This window comes from Raphanus sativus, chromosome 8, assembly GCF_000801105.2.
Source record: "Raphanus sativus cultivar WK10039 chromosome 8, ASM80110v3, whole genome shotgun sequence".
NCBI classification, from domain to species: domain Eukaryota; kingdom Viridiplantae; phylum Streptophyta; class Magnoliopsida; order Brassicales; family Brassicaceae; genus Raphanus; species Raphanus sativus.
The window spans coordinates 386,905-410,958 of record NC_079518.1 but is presented as its reverse complement, the minus strand read 5'-3'; the positions used below and the strand labels follow the sequence as shown (position 1 = coordinate 410,958).

The 24,054-nt window shown below is 36.1% G+C and overlaps 3 protein-coding genes across 3 annotated transcripts; 2 read left to right on the top strand and 1 right to left on the bottom strand.

Moving 5' to 3' along the window:
* The first annotated feature begins 549 nt into the window (after positions 1-549).
* LOC108819083 (uncharacterized) lies at positions 550-4,795 on the top strand. The gene is made up of 7 exons (XM_018592072.2): positions 550-687; positions 1,031-1,123; positions 1,350-1,484; positions 1,574-1,663; positions 1,753-1,902; positions 2,020-3,611; positions 3,712-4,795. The coding sequence occupies exons 1-7, from the start codon at positions 640-642 to the stop codon at positions 4,592-4,594; spliced, it is 2,991 nt and encodes a 996-aa protein (XP_018447574.1). The 5' UTR covers positions 550-639; the 3' UTR covers positions 4,595-4,795.
* A 6,139-nt stretch (positions 4,796-10,934) lies between these two features.
* LOC108819625 (NADH dehydrogenase [ubiquinone] 1 alpha subcomplex subunit 13-B-like) lies at positions 10,935-12,099 on the top strand. Its single transcript, XM_056993196.1, has 3 exons — positions 10,935-11,241; positions 11,532-11,603; positions 11,680-12,099. Exons 1-3 carry the CDS (start codon positions 11,027-11,029, stop codon positions 11,822-11,824), a joined length of 432 nt encoding a protein of 143 aa, XP_056849176.1. The 5' UTR covers positions 10,935-11,026; the 3' UTR covers positions 11,825-12,099.
* Positions 12,100-12,403: 304 nt separating this feature from the next.
* On the bottom strand, positions 12,404-22,098 carry LOC108820690 (myosin-7). The gene is made up of 42 exons (XM_018593688.2): positions 21,981-22,098; positions 21,581-21,706; positions 21,362-21,505; positions 21,130-21,275; positions 20,882-21,038; positions 20,727-20,785; positions 20,480-20,639; positions 20,251-20,400; positions 20,043-20,179; positions 19,822-19,968; positions 19,631-19,732; positions 19,285-19,342; positions 19,106-19,207; positions 18,973-19,010; positions 18,761-18,887; positions 18,507-18,677; positions 18,305-18,436; positions 18,089-18,198; positions 17,928-17,988; positions 17,625-17,802; positions 17,338-17,543; positions 17,097-17,216; positions 16,841-16,939; positions 16,456-16,668; positions 16,216-16,350; positions 15,978-16,127; positions 15,701-15,859; positions 15,480-15,619; positions 15,283-15,397; positions 15,189-15,203; positions 15,020-15,088; positions 14,758-14,928; positions 14,519-14,668; positions 14,205-14,381; positions 13,788-14,126; positions 13,646-13,716; positions 13,471-13,570; positions 13,346-13,402; positions 13,201-13,257; positions 13,003-13,083; positions 12,826-12,902; positions 12,404-12,736 (listed from the first exon to the last, which is right to left on the bottom strand). The coding sequence occupies exons 1-42, from the start codon at positions 21,981-21,983 to the stop codon at positions 12,622-12,624; spliced, it is 5,124 nt and encodes a 1,707-aa protein (XP_018449190.2). The 5' UTR covers positions 21,984-22,098; the 3' UTR covers positions 12,404-12,621.
* Between the last annotated feature and the right edge of the window lie 1,956 nt (positions 22,099-24,054).

Sequence of the window (24,054 nt, the reverse complement as noted above, 5' to 3'; positions counted from 1 at the left end):
TATTAATTTTAGGTTATTGGTTTGGTTTGGTTTAAAACAAAACCAGACCAAACTATTTGGATTGAATAAAATATGAACTAATTAAATTATGTAGATAATATAGTTTGATTTAGTTCGGTTTAATTTCGGTTAGATTAACTCGATTCGTTTCCGTTTGGTTATTTTATCCATCTCTAATACTTATATGGAGTAATAATATATTTTTAGTAAAAGTCAAAATCTATATAGTCTACGAATTTCAGACATCACATGTATTGAATCTTGAATTCAATTACCAGGAGTTAACACTGGTGGTAAATGAGCTGCGATTGTAACTTCTACCATCGGAGTTAATTTTACGTTATGAAGTATTATTTATAATGTTTTGGGTTTTTGGCGGAAAAAAGGTGAGAGCATTTTTTAAAAAATAAAAAAGCTGAAGTCTTTTTTTTTTCTATTAAAAAGTTACTAATCTTAACGATATATAGCATATGGGCTACTTTAAAGCCCAACAAGATCCAACGGGCCTTTACATTTCAGATATTTTCGATAGCTGAACTGTAAAGAGCGGGAAGCTAAGAGAGTAAGTAAGAGAGCCATTCTCAGTTTCGAGGGGGTATCAACAACATCCGAGAGAAAGTGAGAGGGAGAGGAAGAGAGATGGAGAACAATGCGATGAGGATACTCGAGGAGGTCAAATCTTCCGATGTAAGCTTGCTCTTATCTCACTAAGCTTTGATTGATTTTCTAGGAATCTGCAAATTTCCCCCAGTTATAAATCTCGTGATTGTTCCATACAATCTTCTTTCTGCAGTGTTTTTGTCTCTTTCGATTGTAAATTCCACGATCCGATTCCTCCTGATTGTTTGATTTTGGGTCCGGATTGAGTTTTCCGCAGCTTTGAATCTGTTTGTATCCTCGAAGAACATTAGGAGTTGTAGCTATGTAGGAATGGATTTTAGTCGAGAGCGTTCTATATATTTGAGCTCATAGTCATCATAGGTCTAACGAGGTTTCACGTTCCTCTGTGTGTGTGTGTGTACACCAACAGCTTATCGAGAATCGGGTTCAACTACTCACACAGCTGGCTCAGTTAGATACACAAGAGAACTCCGATGTCCCGTCTTTCGTCCAGAGCCTAACAGTATCCACACTTGGTTGAAATAGGTTTAGTTTGTACACGCTATTATCTCTATGTGTGTGATTGTTGGTTTCAAGGAAAATATCGTGAATTCAGGATTGTGATGTCTCATGTTTGATATGTTTAAGTGTTACATGAATTTCTGGTTTACTACTATGCTTAAGGCAATTAGATATGGTTTAAATGGTATGTTCTGGCATGTTTCAAGTCGTCCTTGACAACAGTATAGTCACTCTGGGAAGACGTCACATGTCTTGACGTGTCACAGTGTTTGTTAAACAAAGAAATTCTACATGTTGCATCAAAATACCTGGCTTTGGAACGGTCTGATTGCTCTCAGTACTTTCTCGCTTTTGGTATTAAGGTATAATGTTTCCCTTTTTTGCTGCTTTTGTGCTGAGCCTCAGTTCGAGAGGGTTGTTGTATGATCTTTTCTTTCTCCACTTCTTGTAGGTAAGCCAATGGTGTGCAAAGCATTTATACATGTCTGTTATGTCGATGGAGGAGTCGCAAGAGGAAGAGCATTCGAACGTTTTCTTTCAGGTTGGTGATGTTTGACGTTTCTGTAAGTACATGTCTGTCAGAGCTAATGATTTAATGGCCGACTGAGTTGTTCTATCATTCTTATGCAGCTTCTTTTGGACTATCTTCGCTTTTCTGCCTCAAGTTTTACTGCTATTGGAAAAATATGTTTCATGAGTGATGATGCCTCAGCTGTTACAGTTCATAAGTTTGTTTCAGAGCAGCTGAATTTGACAAAGGAGCTGCTATTGAATGCCAAGGTATCTTCCGGAAATCATCTCAACAATGAAGCTGGTTATTTGACATATGTTTTGACTGAGATTAGTGTTTAGCATTGTTGTCATCTGTTAATAGCTTTCACTTTTCTTTTGAAACAGAAAGTTGAATCTTTTTCCTCGGAGATCTTTAAGGCTGTGCAAGGGGTGATTGACTCTATCGTTCATCTGTGCAAAGAGTTCTCTCCTACGGTGACTCAGTGTGTGAATGAAATGAAGACTAATGGAAATGTAGGAATAGCAAGGATGGATGAAGGCAACACTGTATGTAATTTGGTTAGCATGATTACGATGGGAGTTAAATCTATGAGCGAATTGGGTATGCTTGCTGCAAGAGATGGTGGTAATCTTGTGACAATTCTTAATACATCATGGAAGGGTGTGATTACATTGCTTCAGATAGACAAGCAGACGTTGGCATCTAAGGTAGATGTAGGAGAAATCATTATAAAGCTATTATCACTGATCAAGGAGTCTCTGAGATTTGCCGCTGAGGCTTGGTCTTGCTCAGTGAAGGAAAACATTTCTGCAACAGAAGCCAGAAGGGTCTTTCTTCCTGTGAAATTTTATCTCATCAATGCTGTTAAAGTTGCGGCGCTGTTTCCGAGCCAGGCGTCTATGGTGTTCAAGGAAATATCACTCTGCATCTTGATGATCTCTGCGTTCAAAGTTCCGCTAAGCCAACAACCCCATGGCCAATACGCAAGTGAAGTAATGACGGATCTTCTGGAGAAAACAACTGTAGATCTTCTAAGCGCACTGCTGAACACAGGCGAAATAACACAAGAACTCAAGCTCACACTTCTTGATTCATTGTTCATAGATGAACAATGTTTCTCAACCCAAGTTTGTAACAAACAGAACTATGATTCGCAGACAGAACCATCCTTGGTGGATATCTTGTCTTTATCTGTTGAATCCGCAACAAGTGCCAGAGGTTTGCTCCTGGCCCGAGTTGTATTGTTTCTGTCTGTCATGAGATATTGTTCAGAGCTTGAAGAAGATGCAAAGCTTGCAATCACCAGAAAGCTGCAATGGCTTCTCGATGTATTAACAGACGAAAAGGTTTACACTTCAGTCCTTTCTTATCAGCTACCAGTGGCAGATGGTTCGGGGAAAATAATCTGGGAATCAATGTTTTCAGCTCTGCTTCTATCTATCAAAACCCTCATGATTACTCTGTCTTCATCTCCTGCCTGGGAAGAGCTTGAAACACTCTTACTCCAGAATCTCTTGCATCCCCACTTCTTGTGCTGGCAGATAGTCATGGAACTCTGGTGCTTCTGGGTTCGTCATGCCACAGAGGATATGGTGGCCAATATGATCGATAAACTCTGTGTATTCATGATATCAATGTCAACATCAGAAGCGCCTCTTTGTCCTGATTCCGTTCTCAGAAGAACTGCAAAGTCCATCTGCTTTCTTCTCACTCACAGTCCCAAATCTTCAACAGCTCGAGTCTACAAAAACATCTCCACTGAGAGCAGATCTGAATCGGCACCAGATGCATATCTAGCCTTGCTGTTAGAAGGCTTTCCGCTAAATTTCCTTCCAGACAGAATGAAAAGCGATGCCAAAAAACAGATCGTTGCAGATTTCTTTCATTTCATTGAGAATTTCAACGAATCAAATCCCTCCAGATACTCTGTTCAGGGAGGTCCAGTTTTTGCCCTATCTGCTTGCCTTGGGATACTGTAAGTAACTATGATATTCTACTCTTGACATTTCCCTAGAAACATTTGTGATGTAAATCCTTGTGGATATTGACTGTTTGTCATTTTTTTTTCTCTGTAGGAAGATAAGCATACCAGAGATCGACTTCAGAACTCTGAAATTTGTTGTTGCTCTCATTCAAAAGCACAGAATCTCCAAAGACGAAATGACAAGGGATCGTTACACTGACATTCTCAGCGAAACACTATCAATCATCTCAAGAAGGGAGCAGCTATACACTTGCCAAGAGATGGATATTGTCATAACAGAGCTTCAAAGGCTTTTCATTGCAGAAACTGATAATCATCATCGTCATCAACATCTCCATAAATTGAACCCAAGCCTTGCTCTCTTCTTGTCAGGACTTGGCACATACGCGATGTCTGGAACCGAAACCTGTCCAAAGAGCCGTGCGGTCTGGGAACTCTACCATTTGCTTCTCAGGAAACGCCACTGGGCTTTGGTACACCACGCGGTTACTGCGTTTGGTTATTTCTGCCCGCGTACTAGCTGTGCCCAGCTATGGAGATTCGTACCTGAAGACGCTGCTCTAGCTTTCGATATAGCTTCTGGAAAAGAAGCAAAAACAGAGCGGTTCATGTCGGAACTAAAGATGTTTTTGGATAAAGAACAAGCGCTTCTCTCGACCACGCCTTCACAAGAGGAACTCGAGATGCTTTCGAAAGAAGGCACGCAGGTCAAAGCAACAGTGCAGAAGCTTCTAGAAGGAAGAAAGCGGCAGAGATCATTGGAAGTAGAGAAACAATCGAACAAGAGAAGGAAACTTCCAGAAGGAATATGCAGAGGAGTGGAGTTATTGCAGAAGGGAATGAAGAGGATCAACGAAGGTTTAAGTGAGATGAGTTCAGATGAGAGTCAAGACTTTCAAAAGAGTTTACTGAATCAGTTTTCATGTCTTGAAGATTTGGTGTCTCATTTGGTAAGCCTCGCTGCTTCCGAGTAAGATATATACTTTGTTACTCCTGAATACTGATAGTCGATACTTCGATTGTGCACTAGGAAAAGATGATCAAACTAAGGATGTGTTAAGAAAAACAAATCAAATATTAGCAAATGGGCTCCCAGCATGACAAATTATTATATTTTCAACCGATAATTCAGTTGTTAGATTCTATTTACATCACGCTAAAACTGTTTTGTAAAAGTTTATGACTAATAGTCCTATTTGTATTATGGCAATTTTTTCTGTTAAAGCAAATCTAATCATAATTCAACGCTAAATTTTGGTGTTCTAGTGTTGAATTTTATTTTTCATAACTAACCATTACACCAAATTATATACCAAAACTATGTTATATATTAACTTTTTAGTTTAGCAAGTCAATACATTAATTATTTATTGTTGAATAATTATATTTATCTCATTTAGTTTTATTTTGTTAAAATTTGGTAAGTTTATGTTTCCACAGTTTATTTTATATATTATTTTTATTTCTGTAAGATTTAGTGGAAATTAAAATTTATGAAAAGTACTTTTATTTTGTTGCAATTTCAAAATAATACTCATTTAATTGTATTACTAACTGAAAATATAAAATAATATTTTAATGTTTAGTAATGTCATAATAAAAATGAAAATACAAAATAATATGATATAACTATTTTTAACTATAAGTTAGGAATAATTAATAATATTAGTTTACATATAATTAAATGAAAAGTAATAAAGTATTATTTCAGAATTTGGTGTGATTAATAATATTACACCAAATTTAGTGTAACATAATTTACAAAATATCAAATTTAGTGAAATGATGTTATTTCAATTTTTTCCGGTGTCATTTCTATTGTTTCATAAGAAATTAAATTACATTAGTTTTATTGTTTTGGTGTTTCATAGGAGTTGGCCTTCTCATAAAAACATTTATAAATTCTTAATCAACCACTCATGAGACTTTCACATCAAAACTTGTTTTGTTCACTTTATTACTTTTTAATGATATTTTCTTATTGTGTAGTCAACACTTTGTTTTGTGCATATCCTTTTGGGTGACAAGTTTCACAAACATACATTACAAGTGGGACCTAGCCTGGGACCTAGCCTCAGTGATTCCACATTGACTGATTCGCCTGTTCAATTGGTGTTAGTAATTAATTTATTACTCTTTGACTGATTCTAATTTATTACTCCTAAAAAAACATTTGACTAATTACTACGAAAGCGCTATATATATGGACTGAATCTGCTGAGCCATCCCAAATTACTTCAAGTTCAACTCCAGTATAGCAATCATATTGAGAAATCCTGCATCAATGAAAAATTCACTAAAACTTTGTGTTGCTTTTCTGATCATGGTTCTTTTGTTTGGTCCAAGTCATGAGTTACCACCGTTTTGGCCCAGAACCGACCTCACGATGACAAATAATCTTGGAGGTCCACTTCTTACGGTTCATTGCAAATCCAAAGATGACGATTTAGGGGTTCACAAGTTGGCTGCCAACACAGATTACCACTTTTCATTTCAGCCAAATATATGGAAATCAACACTGTTCTTCTGCAGCTTCCAATGGAACAATCAGGTCAAGCATTTTGATATATTTGATGCTCAGAGAGATCAAGATGACGGTTATAAATTTACCTGGACTATCAAACCTGATGGCCCATGCAAGCTTGGTAAAAAAGTTAAATGTTTCCCATGGAAATGATTTGATAATATATGATTATGTTGATAAATATATAAACTTGTTTTTACCAACAAAATAATAAAAATATATAAAGATGCATGATCAAATGAAATATCTAATAAAAATCTTTTTATGATGGTCATCTTCTCAAAGACTTCGTTAATCTAGTTTCGTTCGTTTCATTGTGTTTCTTTTTATTTGTATTAGTTTAAAATGTTCTCTTGTGAAGTTAATAATCTGAGATATTTTATGACATTTGAATTTACTATTTTATTTACTTTAAGGTGTTTCAATATTTACAAGAAAAAATATTATAGTAATAATATATAATCAGAGGAGATAAGAACTGTTGAGAAAAAGAATATTCATTTTGAGATTTGACATTAATCAACAAACCCTTAGATAATTGTATAAGGTAAAACAGAAAAGATTTCAATATATAAGTAGTAACTAAGGCCTAAACTTTTATCAAAAAAAAAAGGCCTTAACTTCGACTAATATTCAAAAAGCGAAACCATGGATCATGCTGCTACGGTCGATGAAAATCAAACTAATATTACCAAAAAGCAACGTCCATGGTGGTGAGTCCCATAAAAGATTCTTACTCGTTGTCACACAGAAATTGAATACTTGTACCAGTCAACTGAAGTGATCACTATATCTGTATGACAGTCGATTGTATTAACAAGTTAGGCTTCTCTCTTCTTGTATATACAAATAGTTCAATACATTCTTCTGGTGGGTTGATGCAGGCTAAACAAATTCGTGATTTAGACATTGTCATGAGCGCACTCTTGATAGCCTTAAACGTTGCAATATATTTGTATATAAGACACTCGAAGATTCACATAGCTGTTCCAACATTTATTTGTGGTGTAACTTTATGGGTCTACGTCTTCCGACAGAACATACCCGAAACCTTTGAAAGCGGCATCATGGGTGCTAGTCATGTCATGGCCATTGTTTTACTCATCATATTCATCTATTCCATCTCTCCCATTTATTCTCTGTTTTTAGGTATACCTTCTGCATTATGGTTTGTTTCCTATATGCTCTACTCTTTATCTTTTTTTCAGTTTTATTGACCAACAATGTTTCTTATACAACTCTCATCTTTTTAGATTTATACAAAGTTTGTTTTAACTGGGAAATAGAAATCAAATATATATGAGGAAACAAAATTAAACTCCTTACGAAATCTCTTAGATTTATTTGTATATACATATGAGGAAACAAAATCTATTGAAAGGAGGCACAACAAACTATTCGAATAGCGAAGTGAATAGAGTAAATAAGATCCATTCATTCAAAACTGGAGATAAACCTGAAGAAGAACTATTAGTCGTTATACTCCTTCTCCTGGTTGTCCACAATGAATGAAGGATCTTCCTTCCACACACAGCATCATCATATGAAAACGCTTTGGCACAACAAGAAACCAAATGCTCATGAATCACTTCTTCAGAAGGAAGCAGAGCATCTGTCTCCCTTCTCAGAGATGTAACTCCTTTATCAGCAATCCCACAAGGCACAATGTGCTCAAAGTACTTCAGATTAGGATCTATGTTGAAGGCCAAACCGTGACAAATGATTCCAGAGGAGAGGAGATACGCACCCCAATCGCACCAATCTTTCCATCTCCAGTCTCACCTTTATTTCACCCCATAAACAGAAGCAAATTCGATCATTGTCGTCTCCACATAGAGCCATGGATAGTGATTTTTTTACTGCTGCTCGCTAACATTTCGTTTTGTTAGATCGCATTTGTCAAAAATTATACTGCGTAATGTGTTGGTGATGGAATTTGAATTTGATTATAGACGAAAAGAGTTCAAATTTGATTTTAAGTATTTCAAGATTTTGGTTTCATGCATTGGTGTTAACCTATGGTGATTGAATGTACTTGGAATGCTGATTTCATGTCTTGTTTTGGATAGGATTATTAGACTATAGAGTACTATATGAGTAAACCGGTTTAATCATATAGGCTAATAGGATTCCATGGCATTTTGATTGTCTTCAATATAAGCATTTAATGTAGAGTTTGTATTAATCATATAGGCTAATAGGCTAATAGGATTCCCTGGCATTTTGATCGTCTTCAATATAAGCATTTAATGTAGAGTTTGTATTAGGAGCAAGTTGCAACCCCTTATGTCACGATGATGAAAGCAATCTTTGTATTTGGACAATAATGTTACAAAGTAATTTTGGAAGAATGAAAAAAAAAATCAGTTAAAACAAGAGGAAAATCTACAAAAAGACAAAATTATTATTCTGCATCGCTATATATGTGCACACAGTCACACACACGACATATGATGATAACTTTTTATTCCACCATCATTTAAGGTTTTATTGGGGCAAATTATGATAATCCACAACTAACAAACAAATTAATACTTCTTCAATTTTTCAAAAATGTATATTTTAAGTTTTTTACGCTTATTAAAAAAACATAAAATTGTAGTTACCAATGCATTGTTTTTCTTAATGAATTATTCTCCATAATTTTTAACCAATAGATTTTTAATAAATACAATTATATTTTTTGAAATGTACAATTTATGTATTGAAAACATAAAAAAATATATTTTTTCAAACGAAAGTTTTTTCAAAACGTGGATCTTTTAGAAACATACATTTATTTGAACTTTTAACGAAAACATGATAAACGAATTAAATTTTCGTTAAACATCTTATCCCGCTTAGCGGGATACTGCATACCTGGCTGAAACGCAGAGGACGTAAGCAGCCAAAAAAGTGAAACAGTAAGAATTGATACTTTACCAGCCAGCTGTAGGCCAGCGTGTATTTCAAACAACCAACTTTTACCATACATACTAAGAAGGTGACAAGTGTCGACGCAATAGGAAGGATCTGGACTGTTTTTTGGTCTCTTATAAAAAGACCATGATGTTTGTCGAGATACGTACTCAAGCCAAAAAGAAAAAAAATCAAAGAGAAAAAAACAAATGGCGTGGTTTCTCGCATTTACCAAATGTTGCTACTCGGCCATGGAGTACGAGAAGATGTCCACGAAGAACCAAGCCTTGGCGTTGAGTCTGCTGACCATCGTGATTCTGTTTCTGATGTCTAACTCCAGCGCGGTCCTCCACCCCAACGACAAGTCCAAGAAATGCCTCCTCCATGCCGGGGGATACGCAGGACTCACTATCGTTGGATACCTTTTCCTGCGTTATCTGGATCTCAGAAACCAACATCTCAACAAACCCGCCATAAGAGACGAGCAAACCAGAGTCTTCATCGAAGCCTTATCAGAGAGCCAATCTCCAGCTGCTTCCAATGCACTTGCCACGGTGGCTTTGTTTGCTGCACTGATAAGTCCCGGAGAACTCACAACCAAGGTTTTGGTGGAAGCTGCCACTAAGGCTATCGGTGAGAATCCTCATGCTCCTGACGCTACCGCTACCGCTACAGCCAAGACGGATCCAGGTTGTTGCTATGGGATTTTTTTCTGCTTGAGGCCCATCTCTACTCATCTTCTCCAACATTCGTCATGTGTCTAGTTTCCCTTCGGTCCTTTTTTTCTCTAATAAGTCTCGTCATGTTTAGTTTGTTTAGTTTCCCTTCGTTTTTTTCTTCTTTTAGCTGTTGTGTGTTCTTAATCTTCTGTTGTTTGTTGAAGCTAATAAAATAGAGAAATACTTGGTTCACCTCTAGAGTGACCCAACCAATAAGATTTCGTTATTTTATATTCAGTATCTTTTAAAAAAGGAAACAAAATATTGTCAAGTTTTATTATGTTTTTAAAATAAAAAATAAATAGAAAATAATTGTAGTCGCAAAAAAAAAAGATTTTATATTTAAAATACCGCCAACAAAACATTAAACTCTAAACCCTAAATCACAAACTCCAAACATTTGGATAAATTTTAAATCTTTGGATTTTTTAAAAATATATTTTAACACAGTCAGCAAAAATACTAAACCCTAAACCCTAAATACTAAACCCTAAACCCTTGGATAAACTCTAAACCCATGGATAAATCCTAACCCTAGAATTTAGAATTTATCCAAGTGTTTGAGATTTACCAAGGATATATGGCTTATCAAAGAGTTCAGAGTTTATGATTTAGTGTTTGGCTGACGGTATTAAAAATATTTTTTAATGTGTTTTGTTTGCAATAAATATTTTATTTTTATTTTTACTTTTTAGTTTAAAAATATAATATAAATTGACAATATTTTATTTTCTTTTTTAAAGATACATAATATGAAATAACGAAATCCTATTGGTTGGGTGAACTTACAGGTTCACTCTAGGGTGAACCTAAGAATTTCTCAATAAAATATATTTGTTGTGAGACATTATTTATTCAAAGTTTTATTTTAATACTTGTTTTTACATAAGTTTACCAACAACCATCTGAATCCCTACAACACTCGGTCGGGTTTAAGAGAACTCATAAACGGGCCTGAACGGTTATAGATCAGCCCGTTTATACTAAGCCTGCGGGCTTCAAATCCATCTTAACATATCTATTTCAAGTACACCAGAGAATATCTCTACAAAATGGGTTTAAGCCTCGTAAAGGCCCAGTTGTTTTAAGAAAAAAAATATATCTGTTGTTTTGGAAAAGAATGGGCTTGGGCCTTCCAGTTCACTAAAAGAAAACAAACAACTATGTCCTGTCTTATGAATCCCTAGGACAGGACACTAATCGGTAAGCAAAATCGAATCGGAATCTCAGTGATCGATCAGAGAGTCAAATTCGATCGAGCAAAGATGACGGAGGCGATGATAAGGAAGAAGGCAGGGATGGCGAGTGTGAAGGACATGCCTCTGCTTCAAGATGGTCCGCCACCGGGTGGATTCGCGCCGGTTCGATATGCTCGACGGATATCCAATACGGGTCCTAGCGCTATGGCTATTTTCCTTACTGTTTCTGGTGCATTTGCTTGGGGGATGTACCAGGTCGGCCAGGGTAACAAGATCCGCAGGTAACAAAGGAGAGATTCGTGTAGCTAATAGTGATCATTTCGTGTTTGTCAAAAAAAAAATTTGCGAAACTGTCCAATGTGTGTTGGTGATGGAAATGGAATGAATGTTGCGATTTTCTAGTAGGTTATAGGCCAGAAGCGTTCAAATTTGATTTTATGTATTTCTAAGTTATTGGTTTTATGCATTGGTGTTAACCTATGGAAGGATAAGCTTTGCTAAGTGAGTGAATTCGGTATTGATAAGTTATAAGGTTTGAGGTCCTTTGAAAGTTTTTGATTTTGATGTGTAGGGCTTTGAAGGAAGAGAAATATGCTGCTCGTAGAGCTATACTTCCCATTCTTCAAGCCGAAGAAGATGAAAGGTAACGGTTTTCTTAATGTATAACTCGTGCTTTCCTCAACCTTCAGACAGTAAGTAACGATATTTGTGTTGAATAGGTTTGTGTCTGAGTGGAAAAAGTATCTGGACTACGAGGCAGATGTAATGAAGGATGTTCCGGGATGGAAGGTTGGCGAGAACGTTTATAATTCTGGTCGTTGGATGCCTCCGGCGACTGGGGAACTCCGTCCTGATGTCTGGTGATCCTCTTCTCAGTTTCTCACAAATGCATTTGATGATGATGGTGATGAATGAATGAATTGTTTCAGTGAGGGTTAATAACATGTTCTTGTTTTATCTTTTTCACTGGGTAATAAGAAGAAGAATGATTCAACAGACAGTTGCTCTTGTACTGGTTTTGCTGGAACTTTAATCGTTGTGTGTGTTTGTTTATGTAATTGTTCCAATGGTAAAATGAGACAAAAAAAAAACAGCTTTTGTCAACAATCATTCAAGATTGGTTTACTTTTTTCGGTCTATTAAGTTGGGTTTTCATCTGGTCATAATTACTGAAGTAGAACCAAATCGGTAATCACTAATCACAAAGGAAAATTAGAACTAAACTTTTTCTATTAAGAATTTGGATTTTGAGTTTGGTTACTCTTAAACCGGTTATTTGTTGTTGGTCTTTGATTGTGAATTCATCACCTCTCAAGTTTTTTTTTGCAAAAATATCTACTCATTCACTGGGTAAACTTGATTACTCTTGCAATCTAGGACAAGTGGCTTAAGCTCAAATTTTTCTGTGGCCCAGTTGGTTGTCTTCAGCTTTAATAAGATAGATTATCAAACAAATAGTTCAAATTCTCGCCTGAGGTTTCTTGACGTACAAGTAAAGAAACTGAAAAAGAGTAAAGTGATCCACTACAGATGCTCAGTTTCAAAACGCGCTTCGGGGAAACTAGAAACAGAAACCTATTAAATATACAGTTTATACCGAGGTGAATCAATGGTAGCTTAGTCCCATTAAATAGATGCATTAGGAAGAAGGCTGAAACTTCTCAGTCATTGAGAAATTGAAAGTTGGGGTTATCCGCGAGCTCAGAAACTGATTTAACATTCGCAAAGTCCTTTTCTTGCATGCAGTTTGCGATTTCATCGGTTTCAAAAGGGATGCTGTTGTTATTCACATAAAATGGGCAAAATAATATTATCATAATGCATGACAAAGCTTAGAGAGGTTTGCAAGTAAATGTAGCAAGTACCTGGAATCATCGTCTAATAAAAAGGAACGACTGTCTTCATCTTCATTTGTGACTAAAAGTTTTAAGTTTGAAATCACCTGCATTAAAGGCGGCATGAAGACCAAAAATAAAGTCAATAGGAGTCTCTTGTTCTTTTTGGTTTATCAGATATCGGGGAAGTTGTTCACATCAACGTACCTCTGGCGATACATTATGATCATTGTGGTCTTCGTTATTGCAAAGGGTACATATCCTATATAGTTGCTGAGTACTAAGAACCTGATACACAGGGACAGATTAGAAAAAGGTTAGCCAAAATGTTATTTTCTTTCTGGTGTGTAAAAGTTCTTTGATTCTTTAATGAGAATCGGGACACCAGAAAAGCAGGAAGTTTACCGGGCAAAGGTTAGTTGTAAGATCGTCGTATGTAATGGTGGACTTCAGCTCTGTAACCTGAAAGAAGAAACCGATCAATAGTCAGGAACGAGATAGAAGAGGGAGAGTTGTACACTGTAACATTGTCAAGTAGAAGAGTACAAACCAGGAGCACTACGGCTTGTCTCGTAGGCTTGAGCTCATCCCAAGAAGACCCCACGAACTGCATTCAAGTGTAACAAGTGCAATCATGTCGCTTTGTTACTAAAGTTGTCTTCAGAAAAAGTATACCTCTTCAGTCGCATGGCTACACCATGAGTCTAGTTCATCTAACCCTGCCTTCACTTCCTTTCCCATGTTGAAGGTGCAGTACTCTTGCTCGAGGAGAAGACTGCATCGTTCAGATAACCGCTCTAGTTTAATGGTTGACGGCATGACATGTGATGAGGGGGATAGAAACAGTTACCTGTTGAAGAGTTGAACGTTGATGTATAGGAAAGTTTGGCTGAAGATCTTCTGAACGAGAAATGGAGGAACCTGAAAGAAAGCGTTTTTAGTAGGGAAGTTAAGAAGTAATTTGAAGCCTAAATACAGACAAGTAATCTTACATAGTTTTCCTTCCACGTGATGAGGTTGTGATTCAAAAGGCCAATAATGCTTTGCCAAGAGTTGGCTGGCAAGTTCTGTTCGGACAACTTTGCTGCTTGGCCCTCTTTAGCTGGTGAATCCTCCTCAGATAACTGTTTTGGTGAACTTGACTTAGCGGGAAGATTCTCTTCAGATGACTTCTTCAGGGAGTTCTCTTCAGATGACTTAGAGGGTGAATCATTATCTTCAGATGGCTTTGCCGCAAGATTCTCTTCAGATGACTTAGCGGGTGAATTGTCTTCTGATGACTTTGATGGTGATTTCACAACAGAGGAGTCATGTGATGATTTCTTGAGATCCTGAATCATTAGAAGAAAAATTAATCAAATGAAGTGATAATTCTTCAAGTCGTATAGAGTCTCAAATTGTTTAGTCACCTGAATGCAGGAAGAAAGCAGGGAAGATACTTCTCTCTTGAAATTCTCTCTGATGATTCCATACATTGTTTCCACATATGCCGTAAGCTGCTGTTTGAAAAGCAAAGCAGGATACCTAGCATCTACTTGATGCACCACGTCAGTTGACAGGTTAGGAGAAGAGGTTGAACGAAAACCCTGAGACAAACCATATTTTGGGTACCCCCAGATACATAAGCTTTAAAGTGCCATGAAACATTCAAAAACATAATAGCAGTTTAGAGTGCATGGGCAATTGGCCGTCAATAACACCAACAGTTTTTTTAAAACCTTACCTGTGTCATCCTTCCCAAAAAAGAAGTTGGCTGAGGAGGTTTTGTGGGACTTGAGCCAGTTGGACTATTTCTCAGGCTTCTCTGAAGCAGGAATAACAGAGTTGATGTGTTTGTTAGCCAATAAGCCAAATGATTGTCGTCTTCCTGATTCTGAAAATTAATAAGCAGAGGATGATTGCTTTAACTTCTACCATTGGTCTCTGACCTTACGAGTAAAAAATCCAAACTTCTCAGTTTACCTCAATTGCAGAGCCAAAGACAGGAACAATTCGGTCAAAAATACTGGTTTTGTCTGCTTCGAATATTTTCCAGTGTATAAGACATTTATAAATTGTAACAGCTGCGACAGGCTTCCCATGACTGAAACCGACATTTTGGGATACACATTTGAGAAGAAGGTCAACAGATTCCTGAATCATTGTAACATGACAAACATGTTAAGCCAGTTAAAAACAAGTATGAAAGTAGTATTAGGACTAATGTTTTTCGGTAAGCACATACATGTGGTGGTTGTTCAATACGAGAAGATTCTGTCCCAGTTTTTTTAGCCGGTATAGGAGCAGGTGATTCCTGTAAGAACGCAAAATATGTCAATAAAATGTTCATCTATAATTACTCATGGTTTGCAAGAAGATGATTGAGACGGTTCCACAATAGTTTTATCACTTACATGCTGTCCATTTTCCTGCAAAACGTAAAGAAAAATGTCAAATATTGCTGCAAAAAAAGTCTACAAGGAATATAGTATAAAAAAAAATGTTTACCGAGGCTCCTGTAAATGACACCTGGTTTGACATTTTCCGGGAAGTCGAATTCACCAGCGCCTGCTTCCGGCGAATATGTTCTTCTGTTTCCATGTCGGAGACCCTTTCCTGAAGCCTACATAGAAGAAAAATAGAGTAAATTCATACGTGCTAACTAGACATACTGTAGACAAAAAAAAGAACGCCAAGAGTAAAACCTTAGCATCGATGTCTTCGCTTCAATTAGCTTTGTCTCCGCGTCTACAGCTTGCTTCAGCCTCTCTTCACAGAGCCTACTTGCTTCCTCATACTTTTTCTCTGTTTCATCTATTTTCTTTTCCAATGAACTTACCAAATCCTGTAGATTTTTTTTTTTCCAGTAAGTTAAGAGAGATGCAGACAAAACTCGAACTATTATATATATATATGGGAAACTTACATTCAGGTCTTTGTTTTGAGCAGCAAGTTTGTTGACCATCTCATTATCAATTGAACCATCCTCTGTCAAGCTCTCTAGTTTCAGCATGCTTTTCTCCTCCTTATGTCCCTCTGAAGAATTGCTCTCATACATCTTCTGCTCTAATGAACCTACTAATGCCTAAGAAATAGTTCCATTCATCAGATTAAGGGGACTAATAAAATGAACGCACTTGGTTGAGCATGTTTGATCCATTTAAGCTTTTTTATTGGCCGGGCTATATCGGTAGAAAGGTTACCTTGAGCCGCTCGTTCTCAGCTGAAAGATTGCTCACAATCTCGTAATCAGATGAAACATTCTCCTTCAACTGCTCTGTAATATTTGAGCTTGTTTCATCATGTTTTCTGTCTAACGCATCGATTTTTTCCTCCAAAGAACTAACCAACTCCTAAGAAATGTTATGCTTGATGAGAATATAGATATTATCAAGAGGAAAAATCCAAAATCTGTTACGAATCTAGATTGTGTACTCCTACCTTCAGCTGCTGATTTTCAGCTTCGAGTTTAATGATTGCGGTCTGATCAATCACAGGAACTTCTTGTTTTGTCGGCTCTTCACCAAGCTTACTTACGTCTCCATCATTCTTGTTTTGCAAAGAACTCACCAACTCCTTATAAAGAAAGAGCATAAGACAAAAATCTTAAACATAACCTTCAGCACAGACACTAAACTCCGAGGAACAAAAGGTTATAACGTAGACTTTTTACTGACTGACCTTAAGCTGTTCATTTTCGGAAGAAAGATCGTTACTCATCTCAAGTCCCTTAGAGAGTTCTTCAATCTCAAGTTGCATGTCTTGTAAAGCAGACTGCAATCTTGAGATCTCCGCACTTTTGGTTTCTTGAGTTTCTTTGAGCTGAAGTTTTACATCCGTTAAAGCTGACTGTAATGCTTCGACTTCTTGAGATTTTGCTTCCTCGATCTCCATCTGCACTAGTACACACTGATCAGGCGGCCTCATATAGAACCAAAAAAATGTGGTCGTGTTCACAACGTTTTTAAGAAATAGAATTTGTTTTCATGAGAAAATAAACAATGTTGCATATAATAGGTGCTGTGGTGTCAAGCATGATATCATAGATGAAGAGATGTATGTGTACCCTCATCTTTTTCTCAAGCTCTAAGTTAGAAGTGAGTTCTTCCAATTGATTTTCCAGCTTACTCTTAGCATCTTGAAGTGCTCCGGCTTCTTTAGCAGCCTGAAGAAATACAAGAAAATATCTGCTAATATAAGAAACGAAGATAGTGTGATAGAAAAGGTACAAAAAAAATTGACGAATATGAGTATTTATTATGGAACGTCAGCTTTTGTAAAGAGTAGATTGAGTGAGAGAGTAGTAAACGAGTGGTACGTACCATTTTAAGATTACGCAATTCTCGTCGTGCAACTCTCCTTCTCCAGCCACATTGAGTGGTAATCGCTGCTTTCTTCAGTCTCACGTAATGGCGATGACACAAACATCTTCTGATTTGACTCTGTGTAAACAGTAAGTTGCATGTCATCAATACCCAAAACAAGTAGATGTATGTGTTAAGTAGAAGAGAAGAATATGAAGATTTAAATATAAATAAATAATCATGTGAGCTTTAAACTTGCTTGAATAATGATTGCAGCTCTTCTCTTCTTTCTAAACTGAAGTTCGACTCGAGCAGCTTTTGCTCGCATCCCTGTCTGAACTGAACAAGCAGAAGAGCACAGACTTCTATAGGCTTTCTGGCAAATATAAGTCCGTGCCTGATTCTGAATTCTCAGACAAGCCACTTCTATTCGCATCTTCTCAAACAAAACACGTGCAACTTGCCCTGTATTCAGTTTTGACGGAGGAATAAGACAAGACAGACTGATGACAATTTCTTGAAGCCATTAAAATAAACATCTATTACCTCTACACAAGGCTTGGATGTCTGTTGAAGCAGCCTGCAACAACAGAAACTTTTTGCGGGACTGATAAGAAAGGACTTTCCTCTGTATTATCCGTGCTGAACGACCAAGAACCTCAGCTCGGTGAGCGTCTAGTTCTGCCATTTGACCTGCCCTAAGAAACACCTTTGTTTTCCCGATCTAAGATGCAAGAAAATACATTTCAAAATACAAGAAATTTGTATTTTATTATATGTATTCTACTAATTTCAAAATACAAAAACAAACTAGAAGAAAAGAAACGAGATAGGATTATGAGACTGCACCTGATAACCTTTGAGGTCCACTTTTGCTAGTAGCTTTTTGCAAGCGTCAACTTCGTCATTGCTAATAACAAACAAAAAAAAATCAGAACCCAATACCTTAAGCTTCGTTAGAACTAAACTAAGAGAATATGAGAAACCTCTAGAAGTGTTGGCAAATCTACCTTGTATTTGTAGTCTCCGGAGCTAAAACTTTGAACCGGGTCAAAAATTCATTGAAAGGCTTCCTAGTAGGATATCCAGCACAACTAATCCTAATGGCTTCCATGACTCCCTGAGATCAGATATATACATGAAGTTTCACAAACATCTATCGGAAAGCTAGTTAATACAGGTAGCAAAACTGAAAGCTAGGTTCTCTGAAACACCAAAAAGCTTACCCCACACCTAAGTTGCTGCAGAATATTAATGTTCTCGAATATTTCTGGCTTAAGAAGGTTATTTGGTTTGACACATCGTATGTAGTGTGGCTCTGTTGTGCTCAAACTCTCGAGCAAAGATTGCAGTTGATGCTGTAATTTTAGTACATGGTGAGAAACACAGTAGATATTATGAACAGAATTAATAAACATTACATCAGACCTTAAACTGAGAGCCTATTGATGAGAACTTTGATGTTTTCGAAGATTCCTCTGGCAAAGGTGGAAATAACGAGGAGACAAAGGAACAATCTGAAGAGCTCAGGAGAGCTTGATGTTCTCCAACGACATAATCTTTGTTTTTGTCCAAAAACAGTTCTGTCTGATAGGTGACCTGGAATTAACCACGGTAATTTTTCCTTTTAGACTAAGACAAGCAATTAAGCAAGAGGTCCAGGTTATGAAGAACACACTAACATCACCAGCGTAGTGGCAAATAGTAAAGTCTGTTTGAGCCAATTTTGGCTTGGCAAAACGCTTGTGGTCTTTAAAAGTCTGGTATAGCTTTTGTGCAAAAGTATCATGCGTAGATCTTGGAAACATGCTGCAGAAGCAAACAAAAATACCAATCAGATTTTCTTTGGAAATAAATAAAGAAAGCAATTACAAACACGACTTTTTAACATTACCAAGCCTCGTCTAGAAGGGCAATGATACCACCAGGTTTCTGTGATGAAAAAAAAAAACAGTATATCAGATACTCAAACCTAGTGGTATGCTAACACTAAGTTTCAACATGGCACACACTATGTGACTGCTAACCTTTTCAATAAGATCGAGGATATCCTGATTGTCAATGAACTCTATGTAACTCCAGTCAATCTCTTCTTTAGTATATTCTTCTTGCTCCATCTTGAACACGTGCTGTATAGAAGAGGAAGTAAAATGCATGAATATGGGTCAGCCAAAGAAACAGAACAATCTATTGACATTTGTCCAACCTGGTTGAAATGTTGCTGTAGCTTCTCGTTTGTCAAATTTATACAAAATTGTTCAAAACTGCAAATCGCCGGTGAAAATGAGAATGAGATTATTAATAATAATTAAATAGCCAACCACAGAACTGCAAGAAACGGCCAAAACCAAAATAATCACATTGTTCTAAATCACAAAAAAAATAAAAAAAAAAACTTTTAGCGAAGCAACTGATATACATATATATATATATATATGAAACTCGATAACAGGCCATCAGTTCAATGTTTAAAGAAGCTTAATCAGAGAGTGTAAGAATTCAGTTATCAGTTGCACATATCAGCAGAAAACAAAAGCATACCGGTTAAGCACCTGTTTGTCTTGAAACTCTCGAATCCGTAAATATCCAGAACTCCAATAATGTGTTTTGAATCTGGATCTTGGCCAATGGAATTATTGATCTTGGTCACGAGCCTGTAAACAAGAAAATTTAAATCTTTTGCATATAAACCCAAGAATATAATAATTTCCTTTTAAAAGATCTTAGTTGTCGTTAAACCTACCAATCAAACAATTTAGAATAGACAATTTTGGCTAGTGCATCTCTCCCTAGAGCAGCACTATCAGGATCAAGCGACTTTGTAATGCTTTCATCACGAGTCACCATGACCCTTTTGCACAAGGAATCTTCTAAAGCCTTCTCATCACACCTGAAACAAAGAGCAAGTTAAGGCTCTTAACTATGGGCTAACCAGAGAAAATACAGAGTAGTTAAGGCATTTACATGAAAAGTTCGGCTGCTGTTTTTAGATGGAACCGTGATTTTTCGTCCTTAGGTTCTGAAGCTTCTGATTCTTCACCCTTTGCAAACTCGATGTTCCCTAGATGAAGGATTGCAGCTACTACTCGGAAGATTGCATCCTGCAGAAGTAGAATGTAAGTAGAGCTATCCTATGTCCAAGCATGTAAATAAGCAACTAAAAGGAAAGTACCTGATCTTCAGAACCAATTCCAACAACGTCCATAGCTTTCCTTGTAGCTAGGTATTCCTTGGAATCATCGAGCCCATCCAATGCATAGCAATTCGACTGATTTAGATAGCGAAATGTGCTTGGTTTTCCTAACTTGTACCTCTCAGTTTCCTGAAACCTCATGAGAAATTATGTTTTTAGTCAATGGGGATCTCATGCATAACACAGGCATAGAAGAGATCAGACTTGCCTGTTCAGGTGCAGCACAAAGCATGTAAAAGCAATGATAGTTTCTTTCAGGGTCAGAAACTTGACAAACACGCGACCTCTCTAACAAATATGTCCTGATAGCAGCTCCCGAAATTCTTCCTCTTTGATCGAACTGAATCTCCACAAATTTACCAAAACGACTGCAACAATGGGATTTGCTTAAGTATCTTAAACTTGAAATACAAAAAAAAGGACAAATTAACAAACGTGAGACTCATCCACTCCACCTTGAGTTATTGTTTCTAACGGTTTTTGCATTGCCAAAAGCTTCTAAAACTGGATTGGACTGAAAAGCATGAAAGAAAAAAGCATAAAAATCAGTGGAGGTAAACTCACTAAGTCTAAAATGTAGCCTTTGTGTTTTAGAAAATTGCTTAATTACCTCCAAAACTTGCTGCTCCACGGATCGTCCTTCACTCTCAGCTCTTCCCCCCATGTAGGCAAGAAACCGCATGAGCATCTTTGTGCTTTCCGTCTTCCCAGCACCGCTTTCACCGCTCACCAAGATCGCCTGGCTCACTCCCTCGTTGATCATTTTCCTAATTAATGTTTATATATTTTCGGTGATGAGTGTAAGCTTGAAAAGCAAGCGATAGTGAAAAACAATAAAAGAAGCTAATGCAGTGATACCTGTAGGCAGAATCAGCAACCGCGAAAGGATGTGGACTCAACTCACCAAAAGGGGTACCCTTGTACTGTTTCATCGTATCAGTTCCATAAAGGTGGGGTAATCTTTTGAAGGGATTGACAGCTATCAATATATTCCCAGTGTATGTCTGGCTCCATACATCATTGAAAGAAATTATATTACACTAAAATGGTTTGAAAACTAGTAAATATATTCAAAAGTGGTAAAACTTACGTAAATTTCATTTGAATCATATCGGCACTTAAGATTGAGAAGAAGGCCTGGTTCATGCAAATAGGCAAGCTTTGTCATGTCATCGACCCCAAGTTCAGGGAACTCGGGGTCCTTGGGGTAGACAGCATTTGCCTTTGCCACAACCTAAGAAACAGATACATACATGTGTTTTTTTTTGTTTTATCTAACAAGTCATGTGAGGAAGATGATGGCGCTTACCGACTTCCCAGAGCAGTTGACAGTGATTTCATCAGCGTTAGCTTCTTCTACTTCACCATCTATCCAGGCTTCATCCGGATCCTCCACCCAAACGTGAGACCCTACGCTTACCTTGGCTGAAGCAGCCTGCACATACAATCACATCATCAAAAACAGCCAAGAGAAGAACAATGTAATATAATTTTATTTTCCTTTTTATTTAGAGCTTTTTTTTTGTTATCTGTTACTCTTCTTCATCGTTTTGGTAAATGTTTTCATCCATGATTCAATCAAGCAAGGAAAGTTTTTCAAAATCAACAAGAAGACGGGACCAACCATCGTTACGGATGGATTACACATTTAGAAACTCAAAAACAATTTTATAAAGCAAATGAAGAAACGCAATAGAGAAAGCTCATACCATTATTGTGATGGAATCTGGTCAGATTTTTATCGCGTTTGCACTCATGGTAGAGAATCAAAAATGTGATTATAGTTTCTCTCTTCTCGTCTCGTCTTTCCCCCCATGAAACTTTCTGATTCCTATATTACCCCTCTCCATTCCATTAAACCGGTCCGGTTTATATAGTCTCGATTTTCACGGATCAAAAAGGAGAGAAAGAAGCAATGTTTTTCAAACCCACTCCAGATACTGAACCCGACTACTTTTCGTATCACCTGATTACTGAATCGATTACAGGTGGTAAATTGCAGATTAATAAATTAATTAATTCTAATTTTTAATTACATATTAGCTATTAAAAATATAAGAGATCCTTCGTGTTTCTTAAAAAGTTATAAAAATATTTACATTTGGTCTTTTTATTTTTTATTTTCATTTTACATATATATTTTGTTAAATAAACAATTTAATATATGATTCACAATAAGAATTAAAAACACATTTTATATGATAGACGTTAGAATTTAGAAGGCTAAAAGAAATGCTATTCGCTATGAACAAAATAAATAAATATTTTTTAAAAAAGTTGAAGGAGATATATGTGACAGAAAACAAAATGATAATCTCATAAGAAAACTGAAAAAGATTTAAAAATCTTAACTTCTTATTTAGAATATAAAACATATTTAATAAAATAATTAACAACATAATAAAAAAAACTAAATAAAAATTATTTATTAGTTCACATGATGGTTCAACCGACAGACGACAGGTTGTTGGTTTAAGAGTTTTTAGTGATTTTTACCAAAAAATTTAACCGGATTATTTAGCAGCTAAGTGGATCCGAGTCGGACGTAGAAACACTGTCCATAGTACAAGGTTTGGGTTTCCGATTAAAAGTTCCTACTCTATCACAATTTTGGGTGAATACATGATTTAGCAGTTTACGTGAAAATATAAGATTTAATTGTTTTGTGGTAAAAAAAAACATGATTGCAATTTTAACGAAAAATGTGATTTCAGTCTTAGAATATTATAATAATAATAATAATTAATACAAAACCAATTATGTTTTGTATTGAAAGATATTTAAGTTTGGAGTTTTAGATATAATGTTTACATCCAAAATTCACAAACTTAGATAATAAATAAAAAAAATTATAGATGAGATTTTTTGGTCAAACTAGATCCCTTTATATCGGAATTTGCATATATATGCATAGCTTAAATTAGACATGTTTTAATTTGTGATTCATCTATAAATGTACTTCTTTACCTCTAATTTTGAAAACACCATTATTTCACTATCGAAAATGAAAGTTGCTTTCAAACCTTGGCTTATTGGCTTTCTTATGCTCACAATTTTTCTATTCGGTTTGTATTTTGATTTACAAATTTATTCATATATTATATAATCCTTCTAATATAAATTTTATTGATGTGCTTTATTTTATACACCTATATAAATTATATGTCTAATTCTATAATATCGAGTTTAATGATCTTTTAAGAGTAATCAATGAATAAGAAAGAAGATGTTTAGACTTTCAGTTTTTTCTATTTGTGAAGGAAATTCTCCAAACATATGTTTTACAAAACAATGATTTTCTGTTTTAAATATAAAACTAAGATTATGTTTTAATTGTTATAATAATAGGTGAAATGGCGATTGCTCAGAAAGGAAAAAGTGGCAACCAATGTAATAGGGTATTACGAAACAAAAGTGGAACATGTCCCCAACAGGTGTGTCAAGCCGAATGTGTCAAAAGGCATAAAGAAGGGCAAGGCAGTTGCACAACTAATCCAACAGACAAAAAAAAGCGATGTATATGTCATTATCCGTGCGCTCGCTGATTTTTTTTTATCTACACGAGCACTCAAATAATATTGGGTTATAATATTATCATTTATTTGTCAAAGAAAATAATAAAATTTTAAATAAACTGTTGTTTTTTGGGATAATAAGGTGTATTCAATGTTTTAAAATTCGATCCGACCACTGAACCGAACGACTAACTGGCTTACAAAATTATTGGATCGACCGCTGGCAAACCACAAATTAATAAATTACTAGATTTATTTATATAATAAT

Excerpts from the sequence above, each read along its gene's own strand:
- LOC108819083 (XM_018592072.2), top strand. The coding sequence starts at position 640 with ATGGAGAACAATGCGATGAGGATACTCGAGGAGGTCAAATCTTCCGAT. Across the intron at positions 1,664-1,752 it reads ATTCGAACGTTTTCTTTCAG|CTTCTTTTGGACTATCTTCG; the intron begins GTTGGTGATGTT and ends ATTCTTATGCAG. Across the intron at positions 3,612-3,711 it reads TCTGCTTGCCTTGGGATACT|GAAGATAAGCATACCAGAGA; the intron begins GTAAGTAACTAT and ends TTTTCTCTGTAG.
- LOC108819625 (XM_056993196.1), top strand. The coding sequence starts at position 11,027 with ATGACGGAGGCGATGATAAGGAAGAAGGCAGGGATGGCGAGTGTGAAG. Across the intron at positions 11,242-11,531 it reads CAGGGTAACAAGATCCGCAG|GGCTTTGAAGGAAGAGAAAT; the intron begins GTAACAAAGGAG and ends TTTGATGTGTAG. Across the intron at positions 11,604-11,679 it reads CAAGCCGAAGAAGATGAAAG|GTTTGTGTCTGAGTGGAAAA; the intron begins GTAACGGTTTTC and ends TGTGTTGAATAG.
- LOC108820690 (XM_018593688.2), bottom strand. Across the intron at positions 13,717-13,787 it reads TCACGTGGAAGGAAAACTAT|GTTCCTCCATTTCTCGTTCA; the intron begins GTAAGATTACTT and ends GCTTTCTTTCAG. Across the intron at positions 12,903-13,002 it reads ATCATAATGTATCGCCAGAG|GTGATTTCAAACTTAAAACT; the intron begins GTACGTTGATGT and ends CCTTTAATGCAG.